This window comes from Amblyomma maculatum, chromosome 1 (genome assembly GCF_055883805.1).
Source record: "Amblyomma maculatum isolate TAMU_Amacu chromosome 1, ASM5588380v1, whole genome shotgun sequence".
NCBI lineage: Eukaryota > Metazoa > Arthropoda > Arachnida > Ixodida > Ixodidae > Amblyomma > Amblyomma maculatum.
This window is the reverse complement of record NC_139344.1, coordinates 53,858,662-53,878,366: the sequence shown is the minus strand read 5'-3', so window position 1 is coordinate 53,878,366 and position 19,705 is coordinate 53,858,662. Positions and strand designations below refer to the sequence as shown.

Genomic DNA, 19,705 nt, shown 5'->3' with positions numbered 1-19,705 from the left:
TAGTAAGGGGCGCGATAATGCTGACACTGATGGCCTCAGCCGAAGTTTCCCTGGGTAGCGCTCTCTGGTTGGGCTCTCAGACATTAACTGACTATGCATATTGTCACGGACAACAGGGCTAGATGTGACTAAGACGACGGGACGAAGCTCAACCAGCAGGCAAAGTTCCGCGCACAGCACGCGAGACAACTTCGGCGTCCTTTTCTTCCAGGTGCCACCTAAAAACATCTGGGACACCAGGTGGCATTACTCCCCCTCCTAAAAAAAAACGAAAGCACAGACTGGGCGCGAGCGATGGGCGATGCAAGTCAGTACAGAAAACGAATATAAAACAGAGGCGGTGCCCTACACAACTAAACGAGTGCATAGTACACCGCACATTACTGCGTGAAATACGGTTTCATGCGGACAACGTGCACCACCTCGGAGCGTGGTTGCCGACGCGAGGTCTGCACAGTACCCGCTGGAAGGACTTCGTATGTCACATCTGTGACACGGCGCAGAACCTTGTAAGGTCCAAAGTATCGCGACATCAGTTTTTCAGACAAGCCGGGCCGGCGCACCGGTGTCCACACCCAAACTTGCTCTCCTGGTTGGTATGTGACGTGTCGATGACGGAGGTTGTAGCGACGCGTATCCTTTCCCTGCTGTTGCTGAATGTGGATGCGGGCAAGTTGACGTGCTTCCTCGGCGCGCTGAGCAAACTGCTCAGCGTCTGGGATGAGAGGATTATCCGTGCAGCACGGAAGCATGGCATCTAACATCGTCTGAACGTCGCGTCCATAGAGCAGGCGAAATGGCGTAAAACGCGTAGTCTCTTGGATGGCAGTGTTGTAGGCATATGTGACGTACGGGAGAATCTCGTCCCAGGTCTTGTGCTGGGAGTCTATGTACATGGCAATCATGTCGGCGATCGTTTTATTGAGTCTCTCCGTGAGGCCATTCGTCTGTGGGTGATAAGCAGTGGTTTTGCGATGGCTCGTGTGACTCAGCTCAAATACGTCGTGCATAAGTTGTGCCGTAAACGTCGTGCCTCGATCGGTGATTACTTGGGACGGTGCGCCATGGCGCAACACGATCTGCTGCATAAAAAACTGGGCGATCTCAGATGACGTGCCACGCTTCACCGCCTTGGTTTCCGCATACCGTGTGAGATAGTCGGTCGCGACTATAATCCATTTGTTACCGACCGATGTCAGCGGAAATGGGCCCAGAAGGTCGATGCCGATTTGGTCAAACGGTGTTCGGGGAGGCGCAATAGGTTGGAGCAAACCCGCTGGCTTGAGAGGTGGCGCCTTTCGACGTTGGCACTCACGACAGCCTCTGACGTAGCGATGAACGGCGTCAGCGAGTTTAGGCCAATAATAGGCTTGACGAACTCGGGCGAGTGTGCGTGTAAAGCCCAAGTGGCCGGAGGTGGGCTCATCATGGCAGGCAAAAAGGATATCGGCACGGAGGTCGGCTGGCACTACGAGGAGGAACGCTCGGTCGACAGTGCTGGAGTTCTGTTTGTATAGAACGCCATTCCGGACACAGAAAGCGGACAGGTTTCGAGCAAATTGCCGAGGGATATCAGCAGCGCGACCCTGCAGGTGGTCAATGACAGGTCGAATGTCCGGGTCAGCTCGCTGTCGGGTCATTATGTCTGAAGCACTCACGAGTCCAAGAAAACCGCTCTCATCGTCCGTGCTCTCATCGACTAAACCGACGGGTGCGCGCGACAGCGCGTCAGCATCTTCGTGCTTCTGGCCAGATTTATACACAATGGTGTACTCAAATTCTTGGAGGCGAAGACTCCATCGTGCTAGGCGCCCCGATGGGTCGCGGAGGTTAGCCAGCCAGCACAAGGAATGATGATCGGTGACAACTTTAAACTGGCGGCCGTAGAGGTAAGGCCTAAATTTCATGGTTGCCCACACAACCGCAAGGCATTCCTTTTCCGTAGTGGAGTAGTTTGTCTCGGCGCGGGAGAGCGTGCGGCTGGCATACGCTATTACCTTTTCGACGCCAGCTTGGTGTTGAACGAGTACAGCGCCAAGGCCGATATTGCTGGCGTCGGTGTGGACTTCGGTGTCAGCGTCTTCATGAAAGTGCGCAAGAACTGGGCTTGTTTGCAGTCGGCTGCGCAGCTCCGCAAAAGCCTCTTGTTGCTCGGCGTCCCATACGAACTGTGTATCATCGCGCGTGAGGCGGGTCAGGGGGGCGGCAACTTTGGAAAAATCTGCGATGAAGCGGCGGTAGTACGTGCAGAGACCCAGGAAGCGTTTCAAACTTCTCTTGTTTGCAGGAACGGGAAATTTGGCGACAGCAGCAATCTTGTCGGGGTCTGGCCTAACGCCTGCGGCACTCACAAGGTGACCAAGAAACTTCAACTCTTTGTAGCCAAAGTGGCACTTCTCGGGCTTGAGCGTCAAGTCAGCTGACCGGAGGGCATCTAATACTGCGCGCAGGCGTTCGAGGTGGTCTTCCAAGGTTTCAGAGAATACGACAACGTCGTCGAGATAGACTAAGCAGATTTGCCATTTGAGGCCGGCGAGGACGGTGTCCATCATGCGCTGAAAAGTTGCCGGCGCTGAACATAGGCCAAAAGGCAGCACTTTGAACTCGTACAGTCCATCTGGGGTGACAAAAGCTGTTTTTTCGCGGTCCCGCTCATCAACCTCAATCTGCCAGTACCCACTCTTCAAGTCAATGGAGGAGAAGTACTGGGCGCGACGAAGCTTGTCGAGCGAATCGTCGATACGGGGCAGCGGGTAGACGTCTTTTTTAGTGATGGCATTCAGCTTTCGATAATCGACACAGAAGCGAAGGGTCCCATCTTTTTTCTTTACCAGCACGACAGGGGATGACCACGGGCTGTTGGATGGTTGTATGACACCATCACAAAGCATCTCCTGAACTTGTGTCTGAATCGCTTCACGTTCTGTCGTTGAGATACGGTACGGCTGCTGGCGGATAGGGCGGGCGTCGTCAGGAGTAATGATGCGGTGCTTCACGAGAGGCGTTTGCCGTACTTTCGATGAGGACGCAAAGCAAGAGCTGAACTCTAGTAGGAGGGCACGTAGCTCACGATTCTGTGTGTCCGAGAGATCCGGACTAATATCAAGACGGTCAAGTGGGGGCTGCACAGTGCTAACAGCCCCAAACGTAAAACATTCAGAAACATCCGCTAAGGAGTCAGCAAACGCGATGGCAGTAGCACGAAAAAGATTCCGGGGTTCGTTGGTGAAGTTAGTCACCAGGAGATCAGACCGGCCGTCGCGGAGGTGGATGAGGCTGCGCGCTGTACAGATGCCGTGGGTGAGCAAAAGTGACTGGTTGCCTTCCGCGACCGCATGCCCGTCACGCAGTTCGTCGCAAGTAACAGCCACAAAAACACTGGCGCGTGGCGGAATCGAAACGCTCTGCTGACATTCGAAGGGCGGCGCGGCGTTGGCGATTCTTGACGTCAGTATCAGCAGCTTTCTCGGTTGAAAATGTCACTGTGCGCTTTCGGAGGTCGATAATAGCTCCATACTCCCGGAGAAAATCCACCCCAAGGATAACGTCACGGGAGCAGTCAGGTATAACGAGGCAGCTTACAATAAACGTGGAGCTGCGAATTTGAACTCGTGCCGTGCACAGGCCACTAGGAGTTACGACATGTCCGCCAGCGGTGCGAATCTGCGTGCCCGACCATGGTGTCATGACTTTTTTTAGAAGCGCTGCTAGCTTCCCGCTTATAATCGAAAAATCCGCGCCAGTGTCCACCAATGCGCTAACCTTATGGCCGTCGAGAAGCACGGGTATGTCCAGCGAGAGTCGATGTTCATGCGTAGGAACTGTCGTCGGTGCCGTAAAATCCAGATCGCTCACAGGTCTCCTTGTCAGGGGGTCTTCGTCACGTCGATTGCAAGCGGCCTCGCCCCCGGAGGTCGCTGTCTTTAGTTTTCCCGGTGGGGACTTGGCGAGCGTCGCTGCGCCGTCCAGGATGGCCCGCGCTGCGGCGATGGTCGGCGTGGGGACGTGGATCGTGACTGCCGCTGAGAAGTTGGCGCCATGCGCTGCTGCGCTAAGTAGTCTTCAATCTCCCGGGGTCTTTGGCCTATTGGAGGGCGACGCATGTCGATGGGAAATCCGTGAAGTCCAAGGTGTCGATAGGGGCACTGGCGATAGAGATGACCTGGCTCCCCGCAATGGAAGCACAGGCGCTGGCGATTTGGGGCGCGCCACAGGTCCGCCTTCCGCTGGGGTTGTCGTCGGTTGTCGACGAACGGCTCAGTGTGTGCGGAATACAGTGAGCCTTGATCGGGTGGCGGTAATGGCGCCGAAGCAGTGGCAGGGCGTCGCGCCATATCTGCATAAGTTGGACGCAGGTACTCCGTGGGGAAAGGTTGTGGATCAGCGGACGCTACCGAGGGCTTCAACGCTTGAAGCTCTTCGCGGACAATGTTAGCTACAGAGCCGACCAGCGGCTGTGGAGCACCGAAAAGCTTCTGGAGCTCTTCGCGTACAACTGAGCGGATCATGTCGCGTAGGTTCGGGGTAGCCCCGAAGGCCGAAAACGGCTCCACAACCGAAGCGGCGACCACCGGCCTGTCGTAAGTGGTAGACCGCTGCTGGAGCATCCTCTCTATTGTGACAGCTTCCGAAAGAAACTCAGCAACAGTCCTTAGTGGATTACGCACGAGGCCAGCGAACAGTTGCTCTTTAATACCGTGCATAAGGTGGCGCACCTTTTTATCTTCGGTCATTGCCGGGTCAGAACGTCGGAAGAGCCGGGTCATGTCCTCCACATACATGGTCACAGTCTCATTTGGCATCTGTATACGAGACTGTAGAGCCCTTTCTGCGCGTTCTCGCCGATCCGCGCTGGTATAGGTCTCACGAATTCGTCGGCAGAACTCACGCCATGATGTTAGGGCGTCTTCTCGGTTCTCGTACCAAGTACGAGCGCCATCTTCCAGGCTGAAGAAGACATTTCGAAGCTTGGCGGCGTCGTCCCACTGATTAAACGAGGCGACCCGTTCAAATTGGACAAGCCAGTCTTCGACGTCTTCGCTCTGACTGCCGTGGAAGGGCTGAGGCAGTCGTGGATTTTGCAGGGTGTAGTAAGTTGGAGCTCCTTGCATAGCCGGTCGAGGGGCGCCTGCGGTGTTGAACTCCAACGGCCCGTGCTCAGGTGGTAGGCCTAGGTTCCTCCGGCTAGCGCGGTGAACAGGAGTGTCGATTGGCACAGGACCTGAATCCTGGGTATGCGGAGGAGTTCGGGACATATACTGGGATCGATACCCAGCACCTCCACCAAAATATGTCACGGACAACAGGGCTAGATGTGACTAAGACGACGGGACGAAGCTCAACCAGCAGGCAAAGTTCCGCGCACAGCACGCGAGACAACTTCGGCGTCCTTTTCTTCCAGGTGCCACCTAAAAACATCTGGGACACCAGGTGGCAATATCATATATTTTTCGTCTTTTTGCTTGCGTAGTTGTTTTTTTCTGTTGCTGCTGCTGTTCTTACTATCGCTTACCTACCGCTCTACCTTGGGATATGTTCCCACAGCAAGTGGCCTTCTATGGCATCTTTCATGCTATGGCATGGATCAAAATTTTAGCTAGCATATTTGCTAAAAACAATCTTGTTCTCTTTCCTTGTTTTTTCGGACATGGTCTCTTTTGGAAGAAAATTTAAAATTCTCTGGACGAAATTTATTTTGTTTTCTTCCTTCACATTGAAATGGCAATCATTGTTATGAAGGCAGCCTGGCACTTCTCAGAGTTTGTTTTGAGCTCGCTGCTTGCTGTGTTTTGGGCTTTGTGTGGCTGAGTCTGCTAGCGCTGTTCAACAAGGAAGCAGGAACTAGATTGCCAGGTTTGACGTGGCCAGACTGACCAGGCTGAACCGACTCCAGGTCTCTACGGGTTGCAGCGTTGGCTACTAACACTACGAGACCTCTTCGGGCGGCGGACGGGCTGTTGTGACCGGAGTTCCGGCCGAGGTATGCGCAGACTCCCGCAGCTGACAATGGAGGCGTACCGTTGTGACCGGAGTTCCGGCCGAGGTATGCGCAGACTCCCGCAGCTGACAATAGAGAGATTTAGCTTACCGGAGACGTATTACGTCTCCCGGAGACGTACAGACGTAGACGTATCGGACGCCTACTGCGCATGCGTGAAAATTGATGTAGACGTATTCGGCTGACACCGGGCAAAACACGTTTTAGCTGTACGTATCGCCCATACGTAAGACGTATCGCTAGACGTACATGCAGATGATGATGATGGCTATCCAATAAAAAAAAAAGATAGAAGTTATTTGTAATAAATACTTCAAATAATGTCACAAAAATGTCACATGCAGATCCCCCGAAGTCATCATGTTGACGTGTTAGCTGTGTTTTGAATAATTATTAATTTGAGCTCACTTTTAACCACTTTGCCACCTGCAGCAAGCCTGAACAATCCAAGCCTAGTTGCATTAAATCCGTTTGTTTTGGTGCTCACATGGAGGAAGGAAACAAGTGCTCGTGTTTGCTGGTGTTCGGTCGTGTGCTAGAATTTGCTCCTGCTATCGGTGCAACCTGCCCACGTTACGTTACATCATGCCGACAGCATCCTTCACCCTTCACGACAGGCAGCTTTTAAGCACCCTATCATGGGATGAAATTGAAGACATGCATAGATTTCAACGGGAGCGCGATATTCCAAAGCCTCGAAGGAACTTACGTGAGCGTGGTACCCTTCAACATCGGCGCCAACAACAACACAGTGTTCAACGGGATTTTTAGATTCTAGAAAGAGAGTCTCTGGCTCCGAGGCACCTTGGCACAGCTCGACTTTTACTTCGGTCATCTACTCTACGGTATGACAAGTGGCTTGATCTGCAAGCTCTTCAGCGATTCTCCGAGGTAAGTAGCGCATGGTGTGGTGGCTGTGGTGGCTTGACGGTTACAAGCCAAATTATTGATAGCAGTGCTTTCTGTGTCAAATAAATATGCCCGCGGAAACATGTAAAGCAAAGCTGACTGGCTGTGGCGTTTCAGTAGTCATCTTTGAATGCGAATTAGCGCTAATCCTGAGGTTCAGAGCTTATCAAAACAGTCTAACACTTGTGCGACCGCTTTCAAGCGGAATTAAAGAGATAAATTCCTTGTGAGAAGCGGGGCGGGATGTCGTATCATCCCGCGTGCACACTGCTACGCACTCTCGCGCTACTCATTGCACATCATCCCCATCAGCTTCCATGTGTGCATGAACGCTACCGAGCCTTCTACTCGATATAACTACGTCAAAACCCTATCATTTTGTAGTCGAAAGGCACCAGCGCTCATGCTCCTAGGGATGATTGCATGGGGCCAGTGCTCTCTGGCGCGTAACGGCGTTGTGTCGTTTCTAGCAGGCGAGCAGTTTTGGCTACTGTAAAACATCAGTCACCGAACGTCTGCTGTAATCATTCATTTTTTTTTTTTTTTACGTCAATTAACTTAGGCACACTTGTGCAAAGGCATATATATATATATATACCCCTGCTCTCCAACTCGGTTGTAGAGCTTCGGGAAGGTGCTCTCTTGTCGACATCAAATTTAGTGAAACTGTTTAACGTCCCGAATGCAACCAGTGCTATGCTGCTTTTCTATCTTGCCTACTAGCACAGCATAAGGTCATCAACATAAACACTAGCACACTTACAAGTCAATATTTTTTTTTGATTAAATTAGGGAAGTCCACGGAAACAAAAACTGAGAAATACGCAAAAGGTTGTTACCAGCACAAGTTATTTTTTAATTTGCTTCATGTATTAGAAATACTCAACATAGAAATTTCATAAAATTTTATGCAATAATTTAAACAATGTAAGCAATTTTGGATTTGGCCCTTATCGATATGAAAATCTATATTTGACCCTACTTTGAATGAAATTTGTTTCAGAGTCGTTTCTAGTCTCTTTGTGAAAATAATACCTGTAAATGATCATATTGTGAATACAGCTGATGAAGAGTTGTAATATTCATTGTCACACAATCAGCAGCACTGATTTGCTCTAAAGTGAGCAAATAACTGCTTAGTGGGCTTCTGCTTCAAGCAAAGATGTGAGGCTATTTTCTATTGGTAGAAATTAGTTGGAATGTGTTTAATGAAGAGCTATTTTAATTCGGTGCACCATTGTATTGCCGGGGAATGGTAGATGCACATAGGATGCAAAGCGACAAGACAGCGGCAAATATTGTCGTTTCTTGCCAGTTTCGGCTATTTGCTTATGTTGCTAAATGCAGAAAGCCGCTGCCAACAGGCTAAACTAAATGTAGTCTTTTATAAGTTATTTTGCGAGCTTTATGCACAAACTGCTTCGTCTGCTGCAGGCCTATGTTCCCAGTGTTTTTATCTTCTGGCTTCAGATTTTCCTGTGATCTCTTCATATCCTAGACAGTGATAAGGAAGTAGCTATGGAGAAGCAATAATTGAATTTACACTTGCAGTAGTCCACCCTATCATGCTAAAGCTGAGAAAGAAAGCTGTCAAGAATAAAATAGAATTGGCTCATTTCCATCTGCACATCAGTAGAATCTGGCTCATTTTTGATTTGGCACATGATTTCTGTGAAATTCCTGGTCTTTATTTATATCCTTACTGTGTCAAACCGTTTGCAAAAGTGAGATGTATATATGGTCTTTCAATTACAAAAAAAAAAAAAAAAAAAAAAAAGAAGAAAATAACTAGTGTAGGTTTCTGAATTTCGCTTGCTTTGAAAAAAAAAAAAAAATCAAGTGTCGATGATAGTGTTGAAAAAATCCGGGAGCACTGCGGAATCTACACTGCAGAAATGTGAAAATCTAAGCGTTGCTGGTGCACACAATGCATCACGTTTGCTCGCATCATTATGAATTAAATGCACAGTCATTATCATTGCTAATGTCATCACTGCTAATTCCAATTTCATTGTCATCGCTACTGTAGACAAGGAGAATTTTGATGTGTGTTTCACGATCCCGAGCGTTGCACAGTTGGCTAAAGCGCTCGGATGGGGATGCGAGGGATAGAGGTTCGGCTCCCAGCGGAAACAGGATTTAAATTTTTTCTGATGGCATCATCATGACGTCATTTGATTGACAGCTATAGTGTGACCAAACAAACCAATGCCGACAGTATGAGCCATTAAAGATTTTCACCTTAAAATTGATGGGCCTGTACGAGGTAACGCTAGTGAACTCTTCCAAAAGCAATGCAATAAGTATTATGCTACGGCACAGTAAAGAAGGTGCACACTGAAAGATTATTTTCTCATGACCACTTTATAGGGACTCTATAAGCGATCGTTGCTTGCAGCCGCTTCAATTTTTCCTCTTCAGGCGGTGCATGCAAAGGAAGGCCCCCGTGCTCAACTGCTGGGGTTTCATCATGGCACAGCAAGGCAAATTTGTCGACCCTCTGTGGCTCAGAAGGAGGACTTCTCTGGGCACAAGTGGAGCCTGTGCAGAAATATCAGGCACTAATGTGTACCAATGCCATAGTCTGCCAGTGGGCCATTTAAAGGCAGGCGTCACGATGCAGGTAAGCCTGTTCAGTCATGTCTTCATTGCAGTAACTAGCTGTAATATGTTTTCCATATTCAGGGGAGTCCATTTCCAAATTAAAGCCTAACATCTCTGCTGCGAAAATTCCACAAGTACTTTTATATTTTTTGAGTTGGTTTTTGGGAAAGGGTACTCAATGACCCACCTCATGAAAAACAGCTTTTCATCTGTAAAGAAACGTGGCACTTAAGTATGTGATGCAAGATTGTGTTAGCATGTGGCATTTTATAAATTTGTAGGAAAAAATTGTATCTAAAAACTGGCAACTGTAATTACATCTCATTATACAAAAAGAACAGAGGCACCTGTGTAGACCCGCATTGGTTATATTTTTAATTCTTGCTATCTTTTAGGGATCCTCAAGGAGACGGTGCACTTTGAGAACCTGCAGAAGATCACCATGGGTCATAAATATGTGATCTATAGTGATGCAGCCTACCCCCGATGGCCTCTACTCTACAAGCTGTTTGGAGGTGCCGTACTGCAGCCTCATCATGTTGCCTTCAACAAGGCAATGAGCAGTGTTAGGAAAGCTGTAGAGGAGGGGTTTGGCAGCATAGCACGGGATTTTGCTTTTATTGACTATTTCAAGAACCAAACTTTGAGATGGTAAAAGGTAGGGCGCATGTATAAAGTTGCGCAATGAACTGCCGAACATCTTTGTACAGTTGTCATGTGCCTATGTACTTTGTCTTGTGTCTGCCTCAGTTAGTCAGTACCTTGTGCCTTTTCAGACATAAGTGTCGGCCTACGTCCTACGGTCAAAAAATTTGGAACATTTTTTTTTTTTTTTAGGCTTACTTTCTCAGTAAAATATAGACAAGCATGGCAAGCAGTGACCTTCATAGTTGAGGCATTTGTCAACAGTCACAGAATTCATCTCTGTTTTCCTTACAGCAATAATTGCAGCATGCAGTGGTGCATATCTTGTAAATAGGGTAAATGCACTAGGAAACTTGGACATCAGAAACAAGTGGACAGGAGGCTTGCAGACTCACAACTGGATTTACTAAGTAAAGATGACACATATAAAGTGCACAAAACCGCATGCTCAACGCTATACTTTTGCTTGCTGTATATATGTCCTCTTTCGGTTAGTAAAATACAGTTGTGAGCCTATGTGCGTCCATGTCCACTTCTGTTTCTGTTGTCCGTGTTTTCTAGAACAGTTACTCCATTTCCGAGATGAGCATCACTGCATGCAACAATGCTACCCAAAGATTTATGCTGTTCATTTGTTGATGCTGTTATGCCGAGATGCAGCTTTATGAATTTTTTTTTTTTATGCGAGATGCTGCAATATTTATCTCGATTGATTGCAGCAGTGCATGACTACTTTCTCGTTGTTCTCGTCTCACAGTGTTCAACATGACATGGTGTGTGCGTGGTGGCGTTTAGGGTGGCGTGTGATAGTGTTCGTGTTCAAATGCAGGGGTTTTTGCCTGAGTGTGCAGCGATATGACAGCTTCGGTTTTCCATCTCGCTACTTGGCGAACTGAAAGGACGCGATGACTTTGGTTCGGCGTTGTCTCCCATGCTCCTTTGACTGCGTGACCGTCTACCGGTGAACACCCGACAGCTGCGCTCCGGACCAACGGCTTCACTTGTTCCCAACGCTAACTTCGAATTGTTAGTGGCACGAGATGCTTGTGACTGCAAATATGCACTAGACCACCAGTCTGAACGCTGTACTTGAGTTGTGCTGCGTGGGCCGTCTCTAGTGTTTCACCCAAACGGTTGTGTGTGCATTTGTGTATTGTCTAGATTAAGGAAAGGTGGCATCTGAGTTATAAAAGTGTCTGTATGTGTGAAGTGCCATCTGCTTTGGCGAACCACCACAGCTTGTCTTTGTCAGGCCGTCTGACGGCTTCAGCGAGAACCTGTGCTACCAGATGCAAAAAGTGATGATGCCATTTTATGGTTTTTCACTTCATGCAGCTAATTTACAGCTCATATATTCATTGATCGCATGTGCTGGTAGAGTCATTATTCAGAGTTTTCTGTACACTACTGAGTTAATTGTACTCTCATTGAGCTGTCATGTTGTCGTTATGCCCGAGACGCTTTGCATTGTAGCCCCATCCAGTAGTGTAGCCAGAGCTCGAGTTTTACCAACGTTGGCATCAACGAATGCCGCAGATGCCCTCTCCCTCTGTTTCTGCACTCTTTTTTTTTTTTTTGCATAAACTAAAGTCACCTTTGAATCTCCTAGATTTTAACCCTGCAAAACTGTGTCTAGTCAGGCCAAAGCTATCACGCATATTCTTCTTTTCTTTTTTTTGCAGCTGTGGGTTTCGTGGACCCTGAAAATCACTTCGTGAGCCCTTATTTGAGAAACACTGACCTATGATATGCTTTTAGCAATTACCACTATGTGACGGGACATTTTGAATTTCTTTTGGTGAAGTGGTGACCACAGGCCACTAACAGTGTTTTCAACGTTGTAGCTGAGGCTCACTTGAGAGAGCACATATATTTTTTTTTTCGAGTCATTGCATATGTTTACAATTCTAACAGTGCAAATATTTCTTAAAATATGCAATTTAAAGTTAGTGTAATGCCCTTTGCAGATAATTTTGGACCTGTATTTGCAAAACTGTAGCCTTAGCTACTTATGCACCATAAAATGCAAGAACAGAAACACACCGACAGCATTTGTGTTGCAAAAATGTATTTGGGATTTATTTGGCAAAGTGAACATGGTCGAGAGAGTTTTGGACAAAATAAACTGGTGCTATCTGCAATGTGATATAGTGCCAACATAAATAACTTTCATTCTTTCATCAGCGCAATCAGCATCTTGTCAACTGATTGCCAAGATTTCACCAGCTGATCTTCACATGTCCATCTTCACACGGGGCAGTGTTCTTCACCATGTGCTGCATAAAAAATCAGTGTTGTATTCTTCTGCCTTCCTGGAATGAAAAGGTGCAGTGTTCACAGAAATTACTGTAAAATTAAAGCTGTTATGAGAAAGCTGGAGGTTGTTTAATATTGCTCTCCAGCTGGTATTGCAGTGAATAACTACGCACATGATTATTCATGAAATGTCTGGGCATATGGCATACCCCTATATCATGGCACAGAAGTGCAGCAGTCTCCTCTTGTGAATGCACCTATCAGGGGTGGAATTGCCGCTCCATTTGCTCCATTCTGCTCCCAAACTGCTTTTCCTGCTCTATCCTGCTCCAAAATGCAATATTGCTCCAAAACTGCTCCAAACTGGCTGTTTTAATGTTCTACCATCAAATTTAGTGCAACACGCAAACAATGTCTTTGCACCAGTGGCAAAGATATAACGCATCTAGCACTGGCCTTAATACAAATGAAATTTTTGTAAGGGAAGGAAGCATGTGGCATAATAAATATTTGTTTGCAAGTAAATTTAATATGAGTCACTGGCGATTGGAGATAATTGCAAAAAAAATGCACTGTGCATGTGCCGTAGCACCTCCTCTCAGCTTTTTGAATCGCCGGTGGAGGGAGAAGCAAGAGCAGCAAGCGAAGCAGATAGGCGCAAACTACTGTGAGTCGTTCGGAAGGAAACTTGTCCGACTGGAAAAACCACATGAGTTATTCTAATGGTTGTGGTCTAAGAACAAGCAGGCACTTATCGAGCCTCTTTTTCAGTAACAAGCTTGTCGGACCTACGGCAGACAAAATCATACTTGAATCGTTATGGGTTGGTACACCAAAGATGTCACTCACTAGGAAGCGTCTCAAGAGTGTTGGAAAGCCATACAGGGCCTATTGCCAAGATTTAAAAATGAGCCCCAGCATTGCTCAAGCAAATGATAAAACTATTGGAAGGAGGTAGTGAAGTAAAAATGCTAAGGCTACCCTTCAGTGCTATCTACATTTCCTGAAGGCACTACTGACCACTGCTCAGGAATTTATCAGCACAGGCATAGGATCAAAAAGGGATATGCACAAGATAGAGAGCAGAAATGTCATGTCCATTAATCTGAGCTCCATATTAGTGGCATTGCTTGAGTGCATTGAAGTGGTAAACTCGACATTTGAATCTGTCAGGTCAGAATAGGCAACTGCGTTAGGTCACAAGGTCACACTAGGTGTTCAGTTATAAAGCACACCAGCAAGCATTTTGTTTGCTGCTAGTCTGTTCCAAGTTGTTGGCCGTTGTCTTGTCAGAAATGAGTGCGAAGTTGGAGAGGCATTGAACTTGCATAAAAAGGAAGAGCTCATCTTTTTCTGTCAGAAAGAAAAAAACAAATACTACAATTATCAGAGGCATTTGACCTTAGGAACTTGCTTCAAAACATAATTCAAATGCTCCAAAACTCTTGTCTCATTGCTCCAAAGCTGCTCCAAAACTCTTGTCTCGCTGCTCCTAAAGCTGCTTCAAAATGCTTGAGCCTGCTTCCACCCCTGACCTATGTATCAGACCCATTGATGACTGTCTTTAGTGGTAATGGCACATACCCACGGCGGGTAAAAAGGCCATGGTATATAGCAAGTACAAAAGGTTCATGGACAAGCAATTGAGTATTTTGATAATTACGAATCTTAAACTAGAATTTCATGAAAAAAAAAAAAAGAAAGGAAAAGAAAAGGCAGTGAATTCTCATTGTAGCAATCTACCTGGTGTGATTATATAGTTGTGAACAGAATTGCACACAGGTTGTAGGGTATATCCCTTGGCACTTGCCCCGAAGGAGAGGAGAATAAACACAAATAGCATGCCTGAGTAATCACCATTTGAACGATCTAACAGTCACTAACAGTGTTTCACAAGGATGCCTGCTTTGGCCACTGTTGTTGAAAGTGTTCATCAAAGACATTGCCCACATCAACATATCCATTAAATTTGTCGTACATATATAGGGTGGATCTGGTACATATGATATGGGCGTGTCCAGAAATCTAAAATATAAATCGAGAGACAAAAAATAATTTTGGGAAACTACTGTCGAGCTCACGCCCTGAAACTCTGCTAGGTCTAATCCGACTAGCTGACGTCGCCCATGTCCAAGGACTCCAGGCCGTCATCTTTGCGGATAAGTTGACACCTATCTTGCGCCTGTTGGATATTTATTAGTTTTGCCACCACCACATGCAGATAACTGTTCTATTATGACCGGCACAGATGCAGACACGTTGACAAAGCAAAGCAAAGCCTTCCTGTTAACATTATTGTTGTGGCTTCAATCAAACAAACTTAATATAAATTGTTCAAAGACAACGCTAGTTATTTTCCCAGAAAGAAATTTTCTTTTTAATCGTGCTGTCAGCAATGAGAGCCGGAACATTACAATTGTAGGCTCGCAGAGAATACTAAGTGTCACTTTAAACAGCAATCTGTACTAGGACTTGCCTGTTGCTGGCATATGCAAAAGATTTTCCATGGTATTTGATGTTATTTTATGTCAGTGAACGCTCCTTCTGATGCACATTGAAAACAAATTGAATCATTTTTTCACATCAACCAATGCATTAAGACCACAGTGGAGGGTGGAGTAAACAATATAATTTTGCCATCCTTTTCTTGAGGATAAATAAAATTCACCAAATGGGTAATTGCAGTAGAAATGTCTCTATAAAATATTACTTCTGAGCTTTTGCATTGATTATGCACATTATGCTCTTAGGTCATGGTGCAATGACCTAAGAGCTGGAAATGCATCACACGTCCAGGCAAACATCACACAAAAGTGTGAAGCCGCAAAAAGAAAAAGCATGTGGGAACTTCCCACGCTTTGCCCGATGATGAATACATTCTGGAGAGGGGTGCCTGAGGGCACACCACACAGGAAGATACGGTGGCTGTTTGGGAGAAGGGACATGGCCATAAAACCATTACACTGATCCATTAGTTGAGTTCTACAGATGCTGTTTTGATCCGCTGTATGTGACATCAGACATGCCCTGTGTTTTTCTGGCAGACAGACTCCTTGTTCGACTATTGCAATGCTATCGAAGTGAAAAAGGAAGTTTCTATGTCTCCTCGCCTGTTCCCAAGGTATGACTGCAAGAACATTGCTTACCAATACTGTTTGATTGACTGGCTGATTGACCCAGAGAGATGTGCCGTGTTTTATTGGCCAAAGTTCTGTGAGAGGGCTGGATTGATTGTTTAAAGGCTTCTTGTGGAGTAAAAAAATACTGGCCCTGGGCAAGAGGCTCAATAGTCTATCATTGCTATGAACTTGCTTTTGACCTTTTGCTGTTAAGACCTTTGAAGTATGTACATAAGTCTGCAGAAGTGCAATCAAATTTCATTGTTTTTGTTCTCTCATCTTCGAAATGTCATTCTCTCAAACCGAAGACTCAGTCATGCCACCAAATGGAGTGTAGGTTCAAAACAGTCTGAGACAAGCATAACAATACACAAAGCATTGCGATGGTCTCGTGAGTGTGCACCATGAACATGAAAATTTGTGAATAATTTGTTCTCCTACTCATTTATTTCATTTATCGCTGCTTTCATAGACCATTGCATTTTGTATAATGCACTGTTGCTGCTGCTGGTCCGTGCATAGATTTGGCATGAATGCAAAAGCTAACAACTAGGTTCTAGTGCAGTTGTACTAAGCAGTCTTGAGTTTTAAACTACAGTAAGTTGCTAAGGCATTGAGATAAATAAAACTTTTTACAAATTGGTGCTGCTCAAAATAACGTAAATATGTCCTCACCCCTCAGGGGCACTGACTGCAGGCTTGGTGTTGACAGCAGCGGCTCCACACTGTGCAGACTTGTGGCTGTGCCATGGAAGCAAGCAAACAAATGAAAGAAATAATTATTTCTGCAGCCATGAGATCTTGGGCTGTTTTCCGGTGCATAACAACATGCACGAACTTACTTTAGCACTCTGGCTAGACCTTGTACACAGCAGTAAGAGAATCAAGACTGAGCATTGCAGTGCTTTGTAAATAGCTGTAACATGTTCAACAAGAACATTGAAGAAAGTAATATAAGAAGTGTTGTCGCTTACTATTCTGGGAGTTGTAATGATTGCTTTCATCATCATGAGTCTCTCTGGGCACCATGTCATTCAGGCACTTGCAGGCTCATTTTCATCTGAAAGGGAATAACCATATGAGACACAGATGATTGGTAATTAACTTGCCAACATAATACAGGATGTAATTGTGCAGCTGAAAGTTGCGCCAGGACACTAGAAAAGTGCCACGACGCAGACACTGTTGCTTTCATTCAATGCAATGGTCCTTAACAAGGATCCTTTTTTAAGTTTCAGGTGTTTTTATAACACAATGAGCAAACCAGTTCACCCTCTGCGACTTGTAAATGCTAATAGGACTTCCAGTGCCTGAATGTTTTGTCCAACAGCATAAAATATTGGCGCACTTCATTTCACGTGCTGACACAGGGACACAAGTTCATAAGCTTGGGGCAAAAAAAAATAATAATAAAATAAATGACCTCTTGCAGTATTTGGCTTTGGCACTGCATTCAGCATGTGCTGTTAGTTAATGGTGCCAGACAATTGTCTGAGAAGATAAATTAAATCATCTTGCAAACAATTTTCATTTATTGTGGCTCCTGGTGGCTGTGCACATTTACATGCACATGTAAACAAAAGCAGCTACACGACGTGTATTATATTATGCAACTCGAGCCATGCTTAGCAAAAATGCTGAAATATCATGTATCTAATTCGCACAACCTAAGTGGCTTTTTACTTTGCGCTGCTATTCCCCAGCAATCGACTAGGCGGTGTTCAGACGGGCGGGCCGTATGTATCGTGTGAAAGCATCATCCACCATCACTCCTACTCGGAGCGCACGCGATCGGCAGGCGCCGAGTCACTGCCATTCCGAGCTACTCGAAAGTGCCGTTTTCGTCACATATGATAACTAATTGTTCCGCTCGGACAGTCCGCTGTCCAGTCCGATCGTCTGAACAGAGAAGGTAGTGAGTAGTGACTTACCAGAATCTTTTTTTTTTTTTTTTTTTTTTTTTTTCTGACGCTGGATGGCTTGCAAAGGCCTTTGCGAACGCCCTTATTGCGCAGCGGAGCGAGCGCTCGTTCGCCGTCGGCGGATCCCTAAAAATCGTTGCAACTTCTTTCGACGGCGCCTTCTCCCTGCGCTGTACAGTGTACAGGATGGTGGCGATCTCGAGCTACTTGCTGGTCGTCCGCCGCACTGAAACGCTTGCGCATGATGTTTTCTTGGCACGGCCGGGGCAAGGGTATTACAGCATTTGATGACGCCAATGTGAAAACGGGAGAACTATGTGGCCCGTTGCGCACAGCAGCACTCTACAAGCACTCGTAGCACCACCCCATCGGCGCTTGGCTTGGCTGCTGAAATCTCGTGAGATCTCGCGAGATTACGGCAAGCTGGACGTCACGCGGCATACGTCTCCGGAGTACGTCTCCAGCGCCTGTACGTATCGGTAGTTTTCACGCATGCGCAGTAGGCGTCCGATACGTCTACGTCTGTACGTCTCCGGGAGACGTAATACGTCTCCGGTAAGCTAAATCTCTCTAATGATGGCGTACGTAGCGGACGCCGGCGAGCGACCGCCGCCCGAAGCAGCGAAGCGGCGGCGACGGCAGGTGTTTCCGGCTGCAACGACCAACCCTTCCCGACCCCCCCCCCCCCCCTCCTTCAGGATAGAGACCAGCTGCCCTTCGAGCCTTAATCCCCGTGGCGCCACGACGGCGACAACAGGGCACCTATTCTTGTGCTTAATGGGCACTAGGTGCGTCGCCGAGCAGCATTGACCCCGCTCGCCGAATTCTTGAGGCAAGCAGGTGACCCGCTTGGAATTTCGCGGGGTGAATGACCACCGTCAAAGGGCGGCTTCTCGGACCATTTAGCCCTGGTACTGAAACTCCATCGCCCGCACAAAATCGTCATCGACATCAGAAGATTTGCCCTTGCCACCGGAAGATGTGCAAGAGGTTCACCCGCGGCAGTGGGCGGCACCGCGAGTAATCCCTTGCCCCCACTGATTGGATAGTATCGACGAACTTTGTTTCCCCAGGTAGGGAACTGGTGATAACAAACCATATTTAACTGACGGATTTTGTTCGGACAGATAGCTCCGTTTTCCTCTCATGACTTGTACCTTCTTCAGTATGTAGAAAGTGTATATAAACGTTACTATTTGCCTCTCCTCCCTGGCTGTCTTCCGCCTCGATGCATCGTCGCCTCCTGAGCCCGCTGCGGTGAAGCTCGCCACCTGAACCCGACTCACTTCACTGCCGAGGGGCGACCGGGCAGCCTGAGAGCACAGGATTCCCAGAATAAGGGGTGGGCGAAGGGTCAACCTCTGGTAGTTGGCGTGTCACACCCCAATGTGTACATGCTTACAGAGAAGCGGGAGCATGCAAGTGGCGATGAAGCATTGTAACCCGTGTAGCGCCGTCCCCTGCGCTTTTTATCTGCTAATGACAACATCTCATTAGATGAGCCCCGGATGTTGCCTTTCCTTGAAAATATGTTTACTGATTAATTTTTGGAAGCTGAGAAAAGATGTACACGTCGGAAAGCGAGAGTATTTTCCAAGTTTCCAGGAGGAGAGGAGAATCCTGTGATATCTCGATAGTGGAAAGGGTATGTGCTTGTGCAGTGTTATTTGAGATGACTTCTTTCCCCTATCCTTCATTGGCAGTTTTCCTTTCCCCAATTATTGATTGAATGTGTTTTCCTCTCCCTAATGATTTATTGGGCGGCTGTTTGAATTTATCCTATTGGTTGTTCCCGCCGAGGGTGGGAACAGAGGGCTCAAAACAATATGTTCTGGTGGGACCAAGGGCTGGTTTCGTCAGGTAAAACTACGAGAGCAGTCAAATGTAAATATGCTTTTTCCGTGCTTCTATCTTTTTTTCTGATTTTTACTAACTGTTATTAAATAGTTAACTTTTCCGGAACGATCATCCGAGTAACGTGATTGAACAACATCGAACCTCCAAGACATCAAGCATCCTACGACCATCATCATCTACATATTTCCCGCTAAAGATCCAGAGGAAAAATCAACTCGGAGTATAGTTGACTTTTCGAGATATGGATGAGGAGGGAAGGAATTTGACAGAGGGTGTCAGTTTCTGGAAAAAGGTCAATTCCTGTCACTTAATGATAACGCAGCGGACGGTCGAGGTACTCATTTGGTCTTATTCTGACATGATGCCCCGTATAAGTGGGCATGTCTTCCGTACAC

At 46.8% G+C, this 19,705-nt stretch overlaps 1 protein-coding gene and 1 long non-coding RNA gene across 2 annotated transcripts; one reads left to right on the top strand and one right to left on the bottom strand.

The window, feature by feature from the left end:
• Positions 1–6,478: 6,478 nt before the first annotated feature.
• Positions 6,479–12,302, top strand: LOC146202392 (uncharacterized). Its single transcript, XM_084588147.1, has 3 exons — positions 6,479–6,889; positions 9,329–9,530; positions 9,907–12,302. Exons 1-3 carry the CDS (start codon positions 6,846–6,848, stop codon positions 9,970–9,972), a joined length of 312 nt encoding a protein of 103 aa, XP_084444273.1. The 5' UTR covers positions 6,479–6,845; the 3' UTR covers positions 9,973–12,302.
• A 39-nt stretch (positions 12,303–12,341) lies between these two features.
• LOC146202391 (uncharacterized) lies at positions 12,342–17,995 on the bottom strand. The gene is made up of 4 exons (XR_014703696.1): positions 17,463–17,995; positions 16,506–16,591; positions 16,207–16,272; positions 12,342–12,468 (listed from the first exon to the last, which is right to left on the bottom strand). It is a non-coding gene; the product is annotated as an uncharacterized LOC146202391 (long non-coding RNA).
• Between the last annotated feature and the right edge of the window lie 1,710 nt (positions 17,996–19,705).

What these genes read in the sequence shown, in the direction of transcription:
- LOC146202392 (XM_084588147.1), top strand. Translation starts at nt 6,846, where the DNA reads ATGACAAGTGGCTTGATCTGCAAGCTCTTCAGCGATTCTCCGAG. An exon ending in CTCTTCAGCGATTCTCCGAG is followed by an intron (nt 6,890 to 9,328) that starts GTAAGTAGCGCA and finishes TTTCCTCTTCAG; the next exon opens with GCGGTGCATGCAAAGGAAGG. An exon ending in AGGCAGGCGTCACGATGCAG is followed by an intron (nt 9,531 to 9,906) that starts GTAAGCCTGTTC and finishes GCTATCTTTTAG; the next exon opens with GGATCCTCAAGGAGACGGTG.